The sequence below is a fragment of the Neolamprologus brichardi genome, chromosome 19 (assembly GCF_056152115.1).
Source record: "Neolamprologus brichardi isolate AB-2024 chromosome 19, ASM5615211v1, whole genome shotgun sequence".
Lineage (NCBI taxonomy): Eukaryota > Metazoa > Chordata > Actinopteri > Cichliformes > Cichlidae > Neolamprologus > Neolamprologus brichardi.
Genome location: NC_142122.1, coordinates 11,692,988 through 11,711,247, shown reverse-complemented (window position 1 = coordinate 11,711,247; position 18,260 = coordinate 11,692,988). Strand labels below are relative to the sequence as shown.

At 40.2% G+C, this 18,260-nt stretch overlaps 1 protein-coding gene across 1 annotated transcript in view; it reads right to left on the bottom strand.

Moving 5' to 3' along the window:
* slc25a21 (solute carrier family 25 member 21) overlaps positions 1-18,260 on the bottom strand; it is an 85,652-nt gene that overhangs the window by 21,887 nt on the left and 45,505 nt on the right. Inside the window, exon 3 of the mRNA XM_006798790.3 lies at positions 4,987-5,035. Coding sequence (XP_006798853.1) covers positions 4,987-5,035 — 49 coding nt within the window. The remainder of the gene's footprint in view (positions 1-4,986; positions 5,036-18,260) is intronic.

The following is an 18,260-nucleotide window of genomic DNA, read 5'->3' as shown; positions in this document are numbered from 1 at the left end:
TCGTTCGCATTTCAGTCAGGGCCGCTTTAGCGAAAGAAAATTATTATTTCCATTTGCAGTAATTTATATTTGGTGGTTCGGTGCTGTTCTAGTAGTCTCTACCCACCCTTTAAAGTGCATCAATGGAAAAAAAGCCTGAAGCAGAAAAACCAGCAGTACAGCTCTCTAGGTTACAGAAGAGAGGAGGCATTAATGCCAACCTATATACACAGATACACAGGATGAAAAGAAAGAGTTGGGATGAAGGTGGGCTGCAAAGCTGCTTGCAGAGAAAGCAGTGAAGACAGACTAAAGTAGAGCATTGCGATTGCGGGGCGATCGTGGCTCAAGAGTTGGGAGTTCGCCTTGTAATCGGAAGGTTGCCAGTTCGACCCCTGGCTCGGACAGTCTTGGTCGTTGTGTCCTTGGGCAAGACACTTCACCCGTTGCCTACTGGTGATGGTCAGAGGGCCCGGTGGCGCCAGTGTCCGGCAGCCTCGCCTCTGACAGTGCGCCCCAGGGTGGCTGTGGCTACACTGTAGCTTGCCATCACGAATGGTGGATGACTGGTTGTGTAAAGCGCTTTGGGGTCCTTGGGGACTAGTAAAGCACTATACAAATACAGGCCATTTACCATTGCCATTTGAGTATACAGAATAGCACTAGTTATTATTAGTAATACTATTCTACAATACCAGATGAACTATGATTGCTAGCTTGGCTTGACTTTGAGGATTGCCTCAACCTGTGCTATGCTCAATATGAGTAAAAATAATCAGCATAATCATATAAATAATTATTCATAGTGTGTTATTAGGATGGCAGACTTGGTAAGTACAACAGTCTAATGAACCATATTACAAACACTTCTGTTGAACTGCATATTTTCACCATTGAGAAATGCAAGCGAGCGTGACTAGGCTATGACCATTCATACTGTAGTCCTGCCAAATATGCAGTTCTGCTCTGCCCATGAAAAGAATTGCTCTCTGCCTTTTGAACTGGACTCACAACTAACTCACTCAAGCAATGCACTGACTAAGTTGAGTTTATCCTGCATTCGCCGGCATGTGTCTAGCTTTACATTTTGAGCGAAGCCTTGCCCTGCGGACTGAGAGCGCTGGGGGGGATTAGAAGCCAGCTTGACTACCGCTGACCTGCCTGCTCCTTTACAAGGAAAGATCAGCTATCAGACTGCTACTGCTTTGTGCCCTGCTGTTTGAGGGTTGTGTCAGGGATTCCTCCTTAAGTGCACAGGGGTTCACCAAACAGTTGGGGGCAAACAGACGTGGAGAGAGGAGGGCTGAAACCTCTCACTATCCTTAGAGCTGTCACATGTTGCCCAAAAAGCCTGGATGTCATCTGTCAAAGCCCTCATCAAAGAGCACTTTCAAGCTCAGCAAGTTTCATGCGTGCTGTGACCAAATGAAGGTAGTGTTTCCATGGATACTGCCCCAATTGAGGGCTAGTACCAGGTTTTTCTAATCAGGCTTGAAACAAGCTACTGGCAGGCTTAGTGGTTTGCAGTGACAGCCATGTCATACAACACAATTTACAGAATTGCACAATTCAATACAAATCTTCTAAACATGTACAACAGGGATCTAAAACAAAACATTATATAATCGCTCAACTAACTACAAATTCAGAAGAAAAGATGAAAGTTTAAACAATAGATTCCACATGATATTGATGAAGTAGTTATGTAATAAGGTTTATATTAACAAACGTAGTGGTTAAACAACAACAGGTTAACTGAGACGTTTGCTGAAAAACTGAAACCACAGAAGAATGCAAAAACACGAGAAAGCGTTTGTATTTAAAAGGTTAAAAAGTTGAATGAAGCGCAGTTAGAGGACAAAGAAAGAGACTTAGAGGAACAAACAAGGAATAAGTAAGGAGAGGATACAAAAAACTAGAATGGCAAAAAGGCAGAAGTGGTGCAGAGGGCGACAAGATAGAAAGAAGGAGTGGCTCCGTCAGAGCGGTTGCTTAAAAAATATGGGGCCTTATTAAAACAAACACATCCGATCATGTAGGCACTGTAGAAGCAAAAATAGCTTCCCTGTGACACAAGCTGCTTAGGCAGACACAGACATGAGGAAGGTGTGGTTTCATTCTCTGGAAGGAAGCACAGCATAAGGGTTGATGGGAAGCTGTTTCAGATGTGTGTGTGAGTATGTTTGCGCATGCATGTTTATAAGGGTGGAGCTCCATGTAACAGGATCTCAACATGAAGGGAAATGCGGGCTCATTGAGACTCTCTAATGAGATGGGGAACCTGATCAGATTCAGATGGGGTGCCCCGAGCGCACAGCCCCCCTACAGAAAGTGCCGCCCGACACCCTTTGTTACCTCCAAGTGAGCTGAGAACAGCCCATGAACCATGTAACTAGGTGGTTTCCAGGTTAATGAAAAGCTGTAACTCCGGTCCCACTGTCTCTCTCGGCTAGAGTGACGACTGCCCTCCCCTTCCCACGTCGTATCACCCCCCCCCCCCCCCCCCCCCCCCCCCCATCTTCACCTCCACATTCCTGCCCATGTCCATGACGGGAGTATCAGGGTCAAGGGCAATTAACTTTGCTTTGTGTGAAGTATGCTTTATTTATATCTGAGGCTTTTTATTATTCAGAGGAGTACACAATATAAGAAAAGTCAAAACCTCTGAGTGGTATATTTTAAATTAAATTATCTGAAATTGTATGACAACAGAAATGTGCATTATATTACCAAAAGGGCAATTCACACTAAATTCACTTTGCAGTTAAGAATTTTTTTTTATCAAGACAGAACCTCTACTGATTCATTTGCTGCACAAAAAAATAAAATGCTGTCTTGTGCCCAAGAAACTGTATGTTTAACTCTCTTTTAACGATGAAAGCGGTTGTAAGTCAAACTGATGGCAGGTGGGCTCAGCAGGAGTCCCTCAGATGTAAGATAGATGTACTTGTTAGCAAAGGTGAGTAACAGGAGTCATGGCTTGACTGGTCAGTAAACACACCACAGAGAGTTAAAGTGCAGCAACAAAGGCAAAAATACACACTGTGAGTCATCTGACAAGACTTTTACTTTTGCCCATATTTAAAGCAATGTCGAATGTGCTTTAATGAAATGCTGGCTATCATTACTCAAAAGTGCTTTAATAGATATGTAGAGCTATTACATTGTCTAGCTATTTCTTTATCTACCAAATCAGTCATCTTGGACGAGTAAAAGCTGCCAAATGGTCCGTGACATTACATTTTGTTGATTCATAACAGCAGTATTTGGCTACTGGTGGAGAAGCAAACTGCTGATGTTAGTCCTAAATCTGCAGTTCGCTCCCCCCGTTCCTGTGAAAGAGGAGAAAGCCAAATCCTCATTTACAATACAGGTAAACATCAACTCCACGGCAGGTACACATTAAGGTGGGTTTACTTTAAAAGAAAGAAAAAGGGAGAAAGAAAAAAAGGAAGAAAAAAAAGCTCCTTTGATTCTGTGTTGGTGGAAAAAAGTAAATTTACACCAGTTGCTGTTCAATTTGGACCGGTGGACAATAAAGCAGGAGCCAGTGCCTAATAAGAGCCATGCCTGAGAGAGAGAGGGAGAGACACAGAGAGCGAGAGAAACCCAGTGGAGGTGTGTCTGCGTCTCGGCTCCAAGGTTCCTGCTAATAGATTTCAGCTCCCTCAGTTTCCCAATTAGCTGGTATGTAATGCTTGGTTTATGAATTCATGTGTAGATACTAAGTGTTAGAACATGTGTGAACATGTACAGTGTGAATGCATATTTACACATACATGGCATTGTATGTGTACGGCAAAGATACAAGCTGTGTGTGTCATTATCACGCCAAATAAACAGCAACTACCTGTTGTTTATAAATTCATCTACTGACTATAGTGGTGATTTAAATACATTTTTAAAAATCCCTTATTTAAGACCGAAAGGAATCAGATTACACTGACCAATTCCCAGCCAAAATCTGCCTATCAACGTCAACACATGGCGACACAAACAGAAAACAAACAGATAAACCTGTCCAGTTTTAGTGCAGCTTTTACCACTTTTTAAGGAAGAGCATTACAAAGTAAATAGTGAGTGCACTTTTAACCCTGACCCTGTGTGAGGATGGACAGGCAGAGCTCAAGACTTACCTGTAATAAACCCCAATAGCTTCCACACATGACCATAAATCACACGGTATGCCTTCAAAGTATCGAATATCGACTAATACAACACCGCTCACCCCTGGCTTTTATCCCCCGTGCTTCCTTTTCTGTGTTCTGGTGGTGGCACTGCCTTTAAAGTGCAACCATCTCACTTTTTTAAAAGGCACGCCGAGCAATTTATTTACCAAGAAACTGCAGCCGTAAATGACAGAAAAAGCTGCACAATTTACGGACAAGTAGTGAATGGGGGTAGGGGGGCCCAGAACGAAGCCAGGGGTCTTGGCTGGGCCTGTGAAAGCCTATAAAGCTTTAGTAGTAGCCCACGACCTGTTTATGGCTGGCTGAGACGCTGTGGTGTGAGGCTCCTGATCACTCTGCAGCTCGTGACTGCTGCCGCTCTTGCATAACACACAAACAGGAGATGGTAACAGAAACAAGGCATTAAAACAATGCAAACAGATTCAGTGACATGGGCTTTATTCTGCAAGTCTCAGAAAGAAAAGGTCTGGGCCTTTTTTTTTTAAATTAGGTAACGAGGCAAAAAAAAAGAAGAGTGACTTAAAAACAGAAAACATCTAACCTTAACATTGTGTGAGGAATAAATGGGTAAATGATGCATTTCATTTTCCACAAAACGTCTGAGGCTCTTGGCATTTGTCTTGGCCCGCTTAAATGTGGATTGCAGAACTGGCTTGGCATGCCGAGCTGGGGGACCTGGTATGCTCGGAACTTCACAGCATAGATGCAAATGCCCACCAAGAAGATTCAAGGCAGATGTGGACTGAAATGGCGTCCTTGTAAGTAGCCATTTGGTAACGGTATTGCAGGAATTTTTTATTTTGAAAATGTGGCTCACCTCGTCTTCACCACATCGAGGGGATGCATCAAGCAGATCTCCACCAGACCTAAAAAAAGTGAAAAAAAAACCCCAGTCAAGATTAGTCACTTTAAAAAAAATAGGTAATCAGTTCTCTATTTTCCTTGCTTTCTTTTTTGTTCACTGCACTGATGACTGCTTACGAATGAAGATAAATGAAAAGCTTTTTTTATCAGTCGCTGGATGATTTCCAACGGTTTCAAGATTGTATTTCTGCAAATGCACTCCTTCTGCGTTCTGCACAGACTGTTTACCAGCATGAAACCAAAGCCTGCTCAAACATGACTGGTCAATACAACTGGACTACAAACAGAAACCAGACATTTCTGATGGTTAAGACAGCATTAAGTATGTTGAAGAAAGATTCATTGGCAGCATACGTTTGTCAGAAATGACAGTAATTGAAAATTCTGAGTTTGAGTCTCTATAGTTTCAAGTTGGCTTTCCAAATGCTCAGCAATTGCTACTTAGTCTAAACTGAGCATATTTAGGTTTGGGACAGCCGGCCATACCATGCACACAATTTTTTTTTAGAGATTTTAGTAAAACATAACTAAATGTGAATAAAATAATAAATAATCTACAAACAGTGATATCGTTTATCAGTCTATTTTCTTTGTTATGACTTTTTTGTTAGTCTTCTTGTTCTGTTTTTGTAAATCACATCAGTGCTGTGAGCCAGTCAAATCTTCCACATCGATCATGTGAACTCGTAGATGTATGCGAAATCTCTGTGACCATCAGATAGCAACACAGTGTGTGTGACAGTCACCCTGTAAACAATCTGATAAGAAGCTTGTTTAACGTCTAACTGGGGAAAAAACAGTGAATGTTCGTTCATGTGATATGTTTCGCTTACATTTTAAACCCATTTAAACTGGAAAGTTCTGTAAAAATACATTTTTTCATGTTTCTACCAAATGGTTTTGAGGTGCAGCCCGTGCAAGTCCTAGCAACTTTACATAAGAACCTCATCATCACTCTGATTATCACTCTGCCTTTTGGAAACAGCAGCTACTTCAGTAATTCTCCGTTTTTTATGCATTGGTCTGAATGAGAGATCCGGCAAGACTTCTTTTTCTTTCCAAAAACCCTCTGAGTGCTGAAGCCACCGACTATATCACCCGTGCAAACCCAGTACATCAGCAATATGCCAGCAGAATCAATGCAGCCGGGTGATCATTGAAAGACTCTGAGGTTTCACACACACGCTAACTATGTGCATCTGTGTTGAAAAGCCACTGCTTTGGCACGGAGGCTCTCTGACTCAATCAGGATTTTTTTTTTTAACTGGCGATTCTCACTGCATCCCTTTACTGGGGCTCTGAGGGCTTCCCTTGCAGATTCCACTGTGTGTGTACACAGCTGCTGTGCAATATGGGGTCTTTCTAATTTGCTCAATTAAACATATTGTCTATAAAAGCGTGTGTCTTCTGGGGTTTTTCCAGGGAAGTAATTATCAAGTGAAATACCACAGTAAAAATTACTTTGTCTACAGTTGCATCTTAATGTACGAATGGGAGAACTAAGAAGCACTGAACCAAGTTGCCAGTGGCAAAGAGTCAAACAAAATTCCATCTGTTACGGCTCAGTTGACCTGACTTTGGTTCTTAATGACACTGCGCTGGAGAGGTAAATGCAACCGTCCATTGGACAGATTGTTTTCTGTCCTCTCTATTAATAGGCCTGATGTGAAGACGAGGCGCGTCAAATCTTTCAACGGGTAATCAGATTACATGATGAAACCAAACCAGCCTGTTTGCTCGATCAGCCTGTGCACTTTCTGGGAAGTGACTGAACATGCTCAAGGTGATCTAGGGGAGGAAGTGCAAAGGGGAAAAAGAGACAACTTCTTCAAACAGTGGACACTTGTGAGGAAGGCAAACAAAGATACAACTCTCCCCAACTCATTGTGAGCCTCTGTGTGATCTAAGTTAAAAGTAAAGCAGGAGTCGCATGTAAAATAGGTAAAACACCACGCCATAGTCAGCAGAGCAGGATTGCTCCCGCATTAAGTGTATTGGAGGGAAAATGCAAAACGTATTTTTGTGAATTGACGTGGAAATGAAATATGAGTTAGCCATTACTACTTGTATCATAACAAAAGGTGCTACTACATTTTTTATGGCTAAATAAAAGCCCATGTCTCTAGGTTGTAGAATGAGCAGAGATCAAAACAAACCAGAAAATACACTGAAAACAACAGAGCAGAAAATCTCTTAGTAATCTATTATTTACATTTTTTTAAAACCATGAAATACATTTTGCATCTGTGCGTATCTAAATAGAGAAAAAGACGATGATGCTTCCTTTGGCCGTTGACTTATTCACAAGAGGTCGACACAGCAGGCGGCTCGGCACATTTCATTCGGCAGATTTTTCCCCCACATGCTGTTCCTGATGCAACCCCATAGGAGATGTGTGTCTCCTCCAAAGGGAAGAGTAAACCATTACACTATGGTGTGACTATCTGTGCACATCTGAATACTTTACTAAAATGATTACTCTAGTTTTTCGGGCCTTGTGATCAACCTCAGATTACAGGAAATCTGTCATCCAGTTTCCCATACGTGGATTAAATGTAACCCTAGACTAACAGAAAAATCTAATCCCTACTGAAAAACAACTTTTGATTTAGGACTAGGTTTAATCTATGAATGGGAAACTGGGCCTAAAGGATACATAATTATAACCAAACCAGTATAAGTAGAATACTCTTCACCAACTGACAGGTCTGCCACAGTATGCAATTTAGGTACAGCAATTCATGAGGTGTGTTTCACTTCTCAGGGTATCATTATGTAAGTCTAAGTGCATTATGGACCACAGCGTGTCAGTTAGCAATGTATGCTGCTTTGTTCCTCCAAGATGGCAGTTGCAAAAGGATTAAGTGATGACAAGCACTAATGCAAAACTCAGCTGTGTTTGTCTGAGTATTTGTCTAACACCCTTGCAAACAGGACAACTGAAGAAGAGTTGATGGCAGATGAACTGACAGGCTGTGTGGACTTGAAGAAAAAAAAAAAAGTTTGTGGCCATAATCCTAAACTGACCTCTACGTGACATCTCACACACACAGCAGTTTATTTATAAGACACTCCATAGTGATTTCCAGCAGTGCTGTAAAATCGATTCATTTGTGTTAGAAATCAATTTTATATTAGCACATATAATCACACTGAAGTTTTCTATTTGTTAAAAAACCTGTAAACAGCAGCTAGTTGTATGCAACCAATTTGTGATTATTTTGATAACTCCAAGTCAACATATTTGCATTTGGGGAAAACTAGGTGGAATAAAACAGAACAATGATGCGGCGTGTCCTCTCACTCAAAGTACAAAGAATACACTGTGAGAAAGGGCACAGCAATTACATAAGTGATGACAGGTCCACAAAAGATGCAAGTTGTTGCTGCAATAAATTCTGATTTATAGAGACTATTCTCAGAGAAGCAATTAATTCCAAACAATTATGTTAGACAGCTCATTTTTTTCCTGCTAATGTCCAATGGAAACACTTCATCAAACTGTCTCTGTGTAAAAAACCAAGTATGTAATTTCCTCGACATTCTCACACCACTGTGCCCCAGTGTATCCTGCCTTTCTGTTCCAACTGCCAGTGCAAAATGCTTTTTAATCATACAGTGCGGCCATAGTGAACCCACACACTCTTGAGAGCACTTCACACTCAACAGTCTCTGATGCAGTCACCGAGCATGCTGAGGACGCACTGAAGGGATGATACTACTGAACTTTTCTTATATTTAGCCCGAGTTTGGCTGCAACTCTTTCTGCAATTGCTTCCCTCCTCCAGCTGTAAGGAGGAGCCTAATATTACAGTGACCCGCCATCTGGTTGATGTTTATGGCTTTGCCATGCATCAGTGAGTTGCATATTAGAAAATTCCATTATTTAAAGGTTCTTTTATTTCTGATACACAATAGTACTGACAGGGCTTGTCATTCAGGAAATTGCAGACACACATATACACACACGGAGGCGCACGCGCTAATGGCAAAGGAGTGTCTGGAGCGCAGCCATTTAGACACACTTAAATATACACCGCCACACTTGTATTTCAGACACATGCACTCAAGGCTAAGATGCAGTGTGAAGGTGAACTGAGCAGTGGAAACAAAAGAGCTGAGATTAATGTGGCACAACATTAGGTGAATTTTATGCCCATCGCCAATGCAGAGTGGTGAAAAAGAGCTTTTATTTTGGCTCTCACATTCACCACATGTCTGAAAAACAATGAGGATCGGTGTTAAAAACTGCTGCATCAATCTTTTTTTTTTTCCTACACAGTGCAGTGACTCTTTAGAGCAGAACCAACAAGTAGCTTCACTGGTAGCACGGGTATTCAGACATTCCAGGTCGTCTGATAACTTGTCCAAAGAAAGAAGATCATACATCACACAGATGAGATGATTATCTTCATTGGTTTTGGCATGGGAATGCATACAGTTTGCTCCCACGCAAAAGTGAGAAAGAACAACAATAGCGCACCAGGGAATGATTGCTCAATGGGTGCAGGTGTCATCCATCACGCCAAGACACACATTGAATGACTGTAATTCCCAGCAACCACAAGGAGAAGGTCACTGCTTGGAAGCAAGATTTTCCTTGTTTAATGGGCTAATACTTGAAAGACAAACTAGCTGGTTATTTCTCATGCTTACTTGACCCAATGAATGCTATAATCTCAAACAATGGCTTAAACACTACTTTCTTAACAATATTTATAATATATAAATTATTTAAATTTAATAATAACTTATTTTAATTAATTCTATAAAATACTGACACTTTCAAAGTTGTAGAGATGTCAAAATTATGTAAACTGTACACTTTGTTAGTGAAATATCATGAAGAGCACGAAGAGATAAAAAAAAAAAGGTGACAGATAAACAGCTTAGTGAATTTTTTTCTAATGCATTTTAAAACCGATCCAACATTGCTAATTGTTTTCCAAAATCAACGTATTACTTGGTTCATTGAGAGCCAGAGCAGAAAATCGGAGCTTGCTCTGTGGTTTCAAGGCGTGACAAGAAGCATGAGTGTCATAATGACAAAGCGTCACCTTGCAGGCCGACTCGAGTTTTAACAAGGGCACCTGACTGAACCTGCAGGAAATATCTCATGCCTCCATGTCCTCCATTAATACCTTTCAAAACACATCGGACCTGGAATGCTAAACAAACCCTGCAAGGTGTTGCTCCACTGCAGTCCCAAAGCCAACATGATATCCATCAGCAGCGAGGCTGGGCATGCTGATTTAGAAAATCAACTTAATTTTAAGCTCTTTTAAAGCAGAAAGAAGGGACAAAGGGACAAATGAAAGAAGAATGTCTTTGCGATCAGATAAACTAAAAAATGCAGCGGTAGAGATAATGAACTCATGGGAATCACCAGATAAGTAAGTCACGGTTTATTTCGGCTGCATCTTCACTTTCGTGCTATTTAACAAAACCAAACCCAATACACACACACACACACACACACACACACACACACACACACACACACACACACACACACACACATACGTATATATGTGAAAAATAAAATAAAAAAACAAGACAAATTGAGGAAGTGCATGATATAAATGTGACATAAAAGTGCCCAAATAACATGGGGTCTCCCTGTTTCGGTCAAGCCATTAAACTTTAGTTACTACCAAGTAAGGCAAACCATAGTACTGAAATACAGCCCTTGAGCCAAAGGTGTTTTCTCAGAAAACAGCTGGTGTAATGGTTCCAAACTGATCACATTAAAACTGAAATGGAGTATAAACCATTTTCATCCAATCATAGCACAAGCTATCTGTCATGAGTGTATAATGATGCCACGGGGAGAAAGTGAAATGCCTTTCTAGAAAATAAACCTGTATATTACAGATAATTAAAAAGAGAGGTAACTAAAGTAGCCTAAAAGCATTTCTTCATTATCTAAAGGAATAATGAATAAGGAATCTTAGTGACTTTTTCTTCTAGGAATGGGTCATCTAAATCAAATATGGAGAAACTTACTGCATATGAATTTATTTTTTTAAAAGTAAGCTTAGTACATGCGGAAAAAGAAAGCCGAGAGAGTGAGCCTGAGAGAAAGACAGAGAGATAGACAGGGGTATTATGAGCTATTAATCACAAATATCACCAATCATGCTTCCTGTTGTGGGAGTGCAGAAACTTCCCAGTTAAGTCCCCAAACACTCTCTAATTCTACACTTGAAAAAGCTCAAAGGCTGCTTAGAAAAACAAGCAGGGCCATCTCTAGTGACAGTGGGGGATTTCTTTTTTACCCCCGGGGGGCTCTGACATGAAGTGCAGGCATTCACACTTTCTCTGGGTCTGAGATGTCTACTACATCATAAGGCCCACACTGTGGATATTCTCACCGACGTTGAGAAGTTCTAAGCCATTGAAGCTAAAATATTAGATCTAAAGGGTTCAGGATGTTAAAACTAGAATTAAGTCATTTCTCTCCTTTGTAAGACAAACAAACTGTTACATACATTTATAGACATAAAGTATCTTCCACGTTGCAGTGCGGTAGAATTAAAAAGGGCAAAACTGGGAATTACAATGCTTGTAAACACTTCAAATTACTTTTCAAATCTTTAAGAACACATTCAGAGTTTCACCATCCCAGATAGTTTTTATGCAATTCCTCTTCTATGTTAAAATAAATAAGTTCTTAATAATAAATGACACATTTCCTGTCTCCTGCAGAGCCTTGGCATGTCCTGTTTGCAGGTCAGAAGCCATAAATGCATGAGTTGGCAAGAAGTGAGTGAAAAAAAAGAATCCTTTCCCTTCACCTTATACTGCCGCCTTTTTGTGTAACAGTTGAGCAATTTCCATCAAATCAAACAAACATATTTTATTTATTTATTTTTCTGTTTTCTGGCCTTAATAAATGGTAGGGGGAAACAAACAAAGACTGCATTTATCATGGAATATGCTGACTAGAATATTACATTTGCAAATGATATATTGATTATTCTATAAGTGTGCTGTCTCCAGTTTAGATTTATCTTGGAAGTCATGGCATATTTCCCCCACTGGCTACGCACAGGGAAAGCATGACTCTGTCTGTCAAACTTGAGATGAACTCTGCGATATTGATGGAAGTGTAAAGGTGAGTCAGGTGCATGTGCAGATGACTGGGTCAACCTGAGCTGTCTGCCCTGACAGACAAATGATAGATATCAGTGTCAGTGTGAGAGCCTGCATCCTTCATTACTGTCACTGGTTTCTTAAAACCTGTGGTGACATCTTTTCTTTTTTCTCTACATGGCCATCTGTAGGAAAAACAATACGATGCAAATAGCTACACCGGGAAGGCGGAAGTGGCTATCAGGCGGAGAAGAAAAGGGTACAAAATGGATGCAAAACCTGGTGTAACTGATGTTTGACAGGAAGTGCTCCGTGTCCTCTCAGGGTGATTTCTTTCATGAGGATTGCTTTTTAAGCAAATTTTCTCCAACTCCTGCAGGACACCTGTCACCATCTAAATAAACTCTGTAATCCTCTAACAAAGGTTAGAGGGTGTGAAGTATGGCTCTACAAATATGAGCGCAACATGCAACTATAAACCCTTCAGGAGGTTTGAGCTGCTACATTGTCCACAGGAAACCAGTTGTTCCCCAACCTGTGGGTTGTGACAGGTCACGAGATAAAACGCTCCAACAGCAGTACTAAAAAAATTAAAAACATTTGACTATGTTATACTTGTTTCTCATACCATTAAAAATACATTCTTTTATTCTTTGTTGTAAAACACTTTACATTTTTAACAGACTGAGACTTTTATTTCCGTCAAAAAGGAGAGACAAGGAGCTGCCTGAAGTATAGATCAGTATTTGTAACACAAACTCAATTGAAAAATGACAATACAATTAACAACAGAGCCACTAACAACTATTACTACAGTTCCTCTTAAACTTAAAAGTTCCTGAGCAGATATAAGATTCAAAAAAGTTGTTTTACGTATACGGATGATTTATACATTTCATTAAAAAAAATTAAAAGGCACAGTAAGTCAAATGTAAATGCACTGAATATTTTTATATGTGAAATATGAAATATGGTTAAATATAATCTCCAAACAAAGCTGTCATTTTATTAAAAATAAGTGGTAAGCGTAGCACGGGCAAAACGTTTCCTTGCTACTTCACTACAATCCTTAAAATCTGGGCATCAGTCATTGTACCATCTTAAAGGAATTAAAGGAATGATGACAGAGGGGATATTTTATTATATATATATTATATAAGTGTTTAGATTTTTCTAGGCAAAGAATTAGATTTAATTCACACAAATATTTGATAAAAAAAGAAATACCGGGATTTGAACTTCCACCATTATGCATGACAGACACAAACGTCTTAAGGATATGTTTTTCTTTCCGGAGGCTTTGCAGCCACCCATTTCATTCAACTGCCTCTACAAGCCCAGTGTAACATCTGCCAAATCAGCAGGTGAAAACCATGTAATTTTTAACTCAAATTATATGTCCGAGGCTCATCAAATGTTTTCGCTTGAAAACATTAATAATTATTTTCACATCTCTTTACACATCCACTTTGTGTACTTTCCCTAAAAATAACCTGCCGGTGCGAAACCTCAGATTAAGCCTACAGGTCAGATCTGGCCAGGAAACAAAGTGCATGCTTCTTGACTGTTGGTACCAGTTGATTTTATTACTATGTATTATAATATTATATATAAATTAATTTGTGACAATATTATTTAGACGTAAGACATGTCTTTAAAAAAAGGAACTACAGCATTAAGCTCACTCCGGGCAGAGAGATTTCACTTTCACACCATCTACACAGAGCCTTGATAGAGAGAGATTACAGGTAACCAAAACAGTGCAAAAACATAAACAGCTCGTCCTCTCCACAAACTCCTCTCTACCATCATGACTTCAGACAATAACAAAGAAACTGAGATGTTTATTTTCTCCAATAAGTTTATTCTACAGTGGATTTGCACACTGAAACTGATATAGCCCTGAAATGACTCTCTGGGTCAAAATATTTGACTGCTGTTGTCAAATGTCCTCTGTTTTTAAAAACAACTCTTTCAGCCATTATGTGGGCTGGCATGTGTGTATACGTGGTGCTAAGCTTGTTTAGTGCACATTATGTCAGCCTTTAGACATTATTTTGTGGTCATCACCCCACATTGTTCTAGTCTGCACATGTTAAATAATTACACTATTACACAACTCTCCTCCGCCATGTAATGATACTGGAGAAGAAACTGAGCAGTAAGCACTGCTACCGAAGTGTTGAAGAGCAAATTGATTCTCGGCTTATACTTGTTCCCCTGGGGGTACCTCTGATGTTCTCATACGTTAGGTGGAATGACTTTTGAGTATTTTCCCTAATCTAAAAAGCCTGATATATAGACTGTCACTATAACAAATGGACTACGAGCTATGACAGGCCAGCTTCACAGTACACACTACACAATTACCAACTGTGCTCTGGGGAAGGAGTGAAAACTAGCTGGAAAGTAAGCAGAGAAATCAAAATATAAACCAAAACTTGTGACAGAAATTAAAATTAGGAGCACTTATGTGCAGGGTTTAAATAATTTCTTTAAACTGAATTATTTTAATGGCATCAGCTAATGAGAGCATGTTGACAGTGTGGAATTAAGCGGAAATTAACTGGAAGGGCGCAGAACTGTGCCTGGATGGTGTACATTCATCTTAAAAAACAGCAAATATTGCATTTATTGAGTTAATAATTTAGAGAATAATTATCCTCGTTTGTTGATTATTGAAAAAAGTATTATTGCTGAACACAGTAACAAACTACATCCCTCATACCTGAGATGGCAACAATGGCTAGAAATAACGCTCTTTGTTAAAAGCATCTTTGGATATCAATGGCTTTCCTCAGTACTAGTCTTAGAGCAGAGTAATTGTTCTCCATCACTGAAGATAAAACCTCACCCTTTGTTATATAAGACACACCTACACACACACACACCACATGAACTTCTGCTTTTACAAAAATTGTTGCATAATTTTCACCCTCCGGTATAATACCTTTAAAAAGCTGTACTCTCGCACACTCTTCTCTGCTTTTGTCAGTTAGAAAACAACCCCTATCAAAGCCAATTGGCTTAACTGGCAGTTGTGCTTCATTTGCAGATAAGTGGGCAAAAGACATGAGTCACTAGTTTGGCACAAATTCGGTGGAATTACCAAGGATGATTGGATCAAAAATGTATGACACCAGACACCAATGACTGCACCTGAATCAACTTGCGTGCTGCCAATCAGATCAGCACTTCAACCATCTATGCAAAAGAGGAGCAGCTGCATCTGAAAGTTTCCTTAAAAGTGCAAATAAGGGAGAATTTCACTTGACTGCAATATATCAATTTAGCCAGTTACAAAGCTTAACATTTTGTCACCTGCTCCACTGACTTTGGCCAGGAGCTAAAAATTATGCTGAGAAAATCTATATATAATAATATAGCTTGAATAGATCACTTCATGGCTGAATTTTGAGCAAGCGATGACAATAAAACACATTTAATTAGCAACAATTTTATAGTTGCATATATCTAGCTTCTTCTGCATGAATTAATATTTACACCAAAAAAAGTTGGGTTAATAATATGACCACATATTTTGGGATACAGAATATTTTTTAACTCTATAAATGTTTGAAATGTCCTCACACATTTTCATACATATAAAAATACATATGTAATAGTGAGTTCAAAGTCAGTTCATTTGAAACTTTAGCTTGGTTAGTTGGACGCTCAAATGATAAGGCTTCAAGGTTATGCGATGTAAGACAAATAGGATTGAAACTACTGGGGTTTTGCTCTGATTTGAGATGCAAAGTGGCACCGAGGGGGTTTGCTAGGGCTGACTTCATGCAGTGGTGCTGGGAAAAACATCACGACTACTTCCTAGACGAGAATAAAAAAGTCGCTGCTGACTACAATTTCACAGCTAAAATAACAACCTCTAGAATTTTTATGAAATTGTACAGATACACAGCACATGGGCCATTATGCCGAGTCTTTATATGCTGCTGAGTGATGTGGAGCAGAATGGTAAATGGGTAGTAAGTGGAGTTTTCACCACGTGCACTGCCAGCATTAACTTCACCGCCACGTCACCGCGTCGCTATAACATCACTTCTCTGGCTGTAACCTATAGTTCTTAGAAAATTCACGTTTTGTAAATAAAAATTACACCTCATCCCATCTTCAACCCCCAGAGGGGAGAGCTGTGTCATTACTGTCACCTAGTGGATGGATGTGAGACAGAGATGGATTAATACACAAAGAGGTGAGAGAAAGAGAGAGGGAGGGGGGGGGGGGGGGGGTGGAAAGCACATGTGGCCATTGACAAAAGATGACTGCCTGAGAGAAAGGAAAGCAGCTGCAGAAACCTTATTTAATGTATCAAGGAAATGGGAAATTAACCACCAGTAGAGTGTGTCACTGTAATAACTGTAAGATTTTAGTATCTGCTATACAGTTGTCATAGACAATCAATTTTTCTTTGTTTTTAAAAAAAATGGAGACAGAACTGACCGCTCGGCCAAAACAAGCGTAAATTCCCCCGGAAGCTCACCTGAGTCCATAAAAGCTGATAATAGAGCCAATAATTGGGAGGGAACACCAATAATGGAGTTTTAGTGAGGCAGTAAATTCTTTAATTAGTTGTTAACACCTTGTGTCTATGTGCTGAAGTCCCCCCGTTACAAGCTGCTGTCTACAGCAGGCTGGATGGACACTAAGGCTGAGCCCAGTGACTCATCTTTTTAAAAAGAGAAGACCATTACTTTCAGTGTTATAAGGCTGTTGAGCACCTGTGTGGGAGACATATAAAGCTAGAAAAGCTACTATGTGCAAAGTTGTAACTTTGCAGCTCAGGATCTAGCTTGAGGTTGAAAATACAGCCAGTGCAGAAATCTTCTGCGGACCCAGGCTTCATGCCACCTGGAAGAAAGTGCATTTTGGCTGACATTTCGGGATGCATCATGGTAGGGACGTTCTCCAAACATACAATCTTTGTGGGCACTGGGTAAGGCTGCAAGGTAGATAAATGCAAATGATGCAGGGACTGAAAAACCAGCGGACATTCCTGAAGAGTGATACCATCTTTCAGGCAACAAACTATCCATGGTAGAAGTGATACAGTAGGAAAGAGAGTAAAAAGGCTCACGGGGTGGTCTGTCCTTTTTGTTCTGGGCTGCCTGAAAAGTATAAGGGGCAAAAAGAGAAGAGCTACAAGGCTGCTATAGGAGTAGAAGCTAGACTCGCTGCAGTAGCAAAGGGGAAATACCCGCATGGTTCCCCCTTGTCTTAAGCCGAGAGAGTTAAAGGCAGGAAGCCATTACCAAGTGTAAATGCACTCAGCCATCACTGCTTAAACACAGTCAAAATATGTTCCAGCACTTGAAAACAGTGGGAGGAGGTTGTTCTTGTTTAAATGTCTCTTTTATATATAAGACTCTCATACAAGACATCCAACTGAACAGCTTCACACATATTGTCAGCAAGCTTGCTGTGTCTCTTTCCAAACATTGCATAATGCAGCTCCAGATGCACACTGGTGGTTTGAGCCTGATGAGAGACTGTGATTATGTTACATACGACCGTGGTTGGATGCAGTAATTATGCAATCAGGAGCAAAGCTTTGTGTTTTGTCTATGATTTATCAACATTATTTGAAACGGGGTAATAAATTGTCACAGGCGGGTGGACAGTCAGGCTTATTGGCTTAAAGCGTGACAGGTCATCGCTGACAGCTTTTGTTTTGGCAGATGGCCCAGTGCCACGTCGCTAACCCAGCATCAGGGAAACTATACTTGGGCCTAATCACAATACAGGCCTTATCCTCAGCCTATCGGTGCTTTCAAGGTCACAGATATACAAATAAGAGATGTAGAGATAGGGTACCAGATGCAGAGAGGCTTAGCAAGGGAGAAACTGGTTCTGTCATGTGCTGTGTGAACTGAAAGTGCTGGGGGTAAAAAAAAAAAAAAAGGTCAGTTTAGGGAAATCCACCATAAACCAGAACAAACACAGCAGTATACCTGCAGTCTTAGACAGTTAAGTCAAGACTGCATACATGATCACATGCCACTCAGAGCTGGAAATGAGACTCCAGGCTCTCTAGATGTAGTCATTTAAGAGACAAACCGAGGCGCTGCTTCACTGACACTGAATGAGGGATCGACTTTTTGAATTGACTCAGTG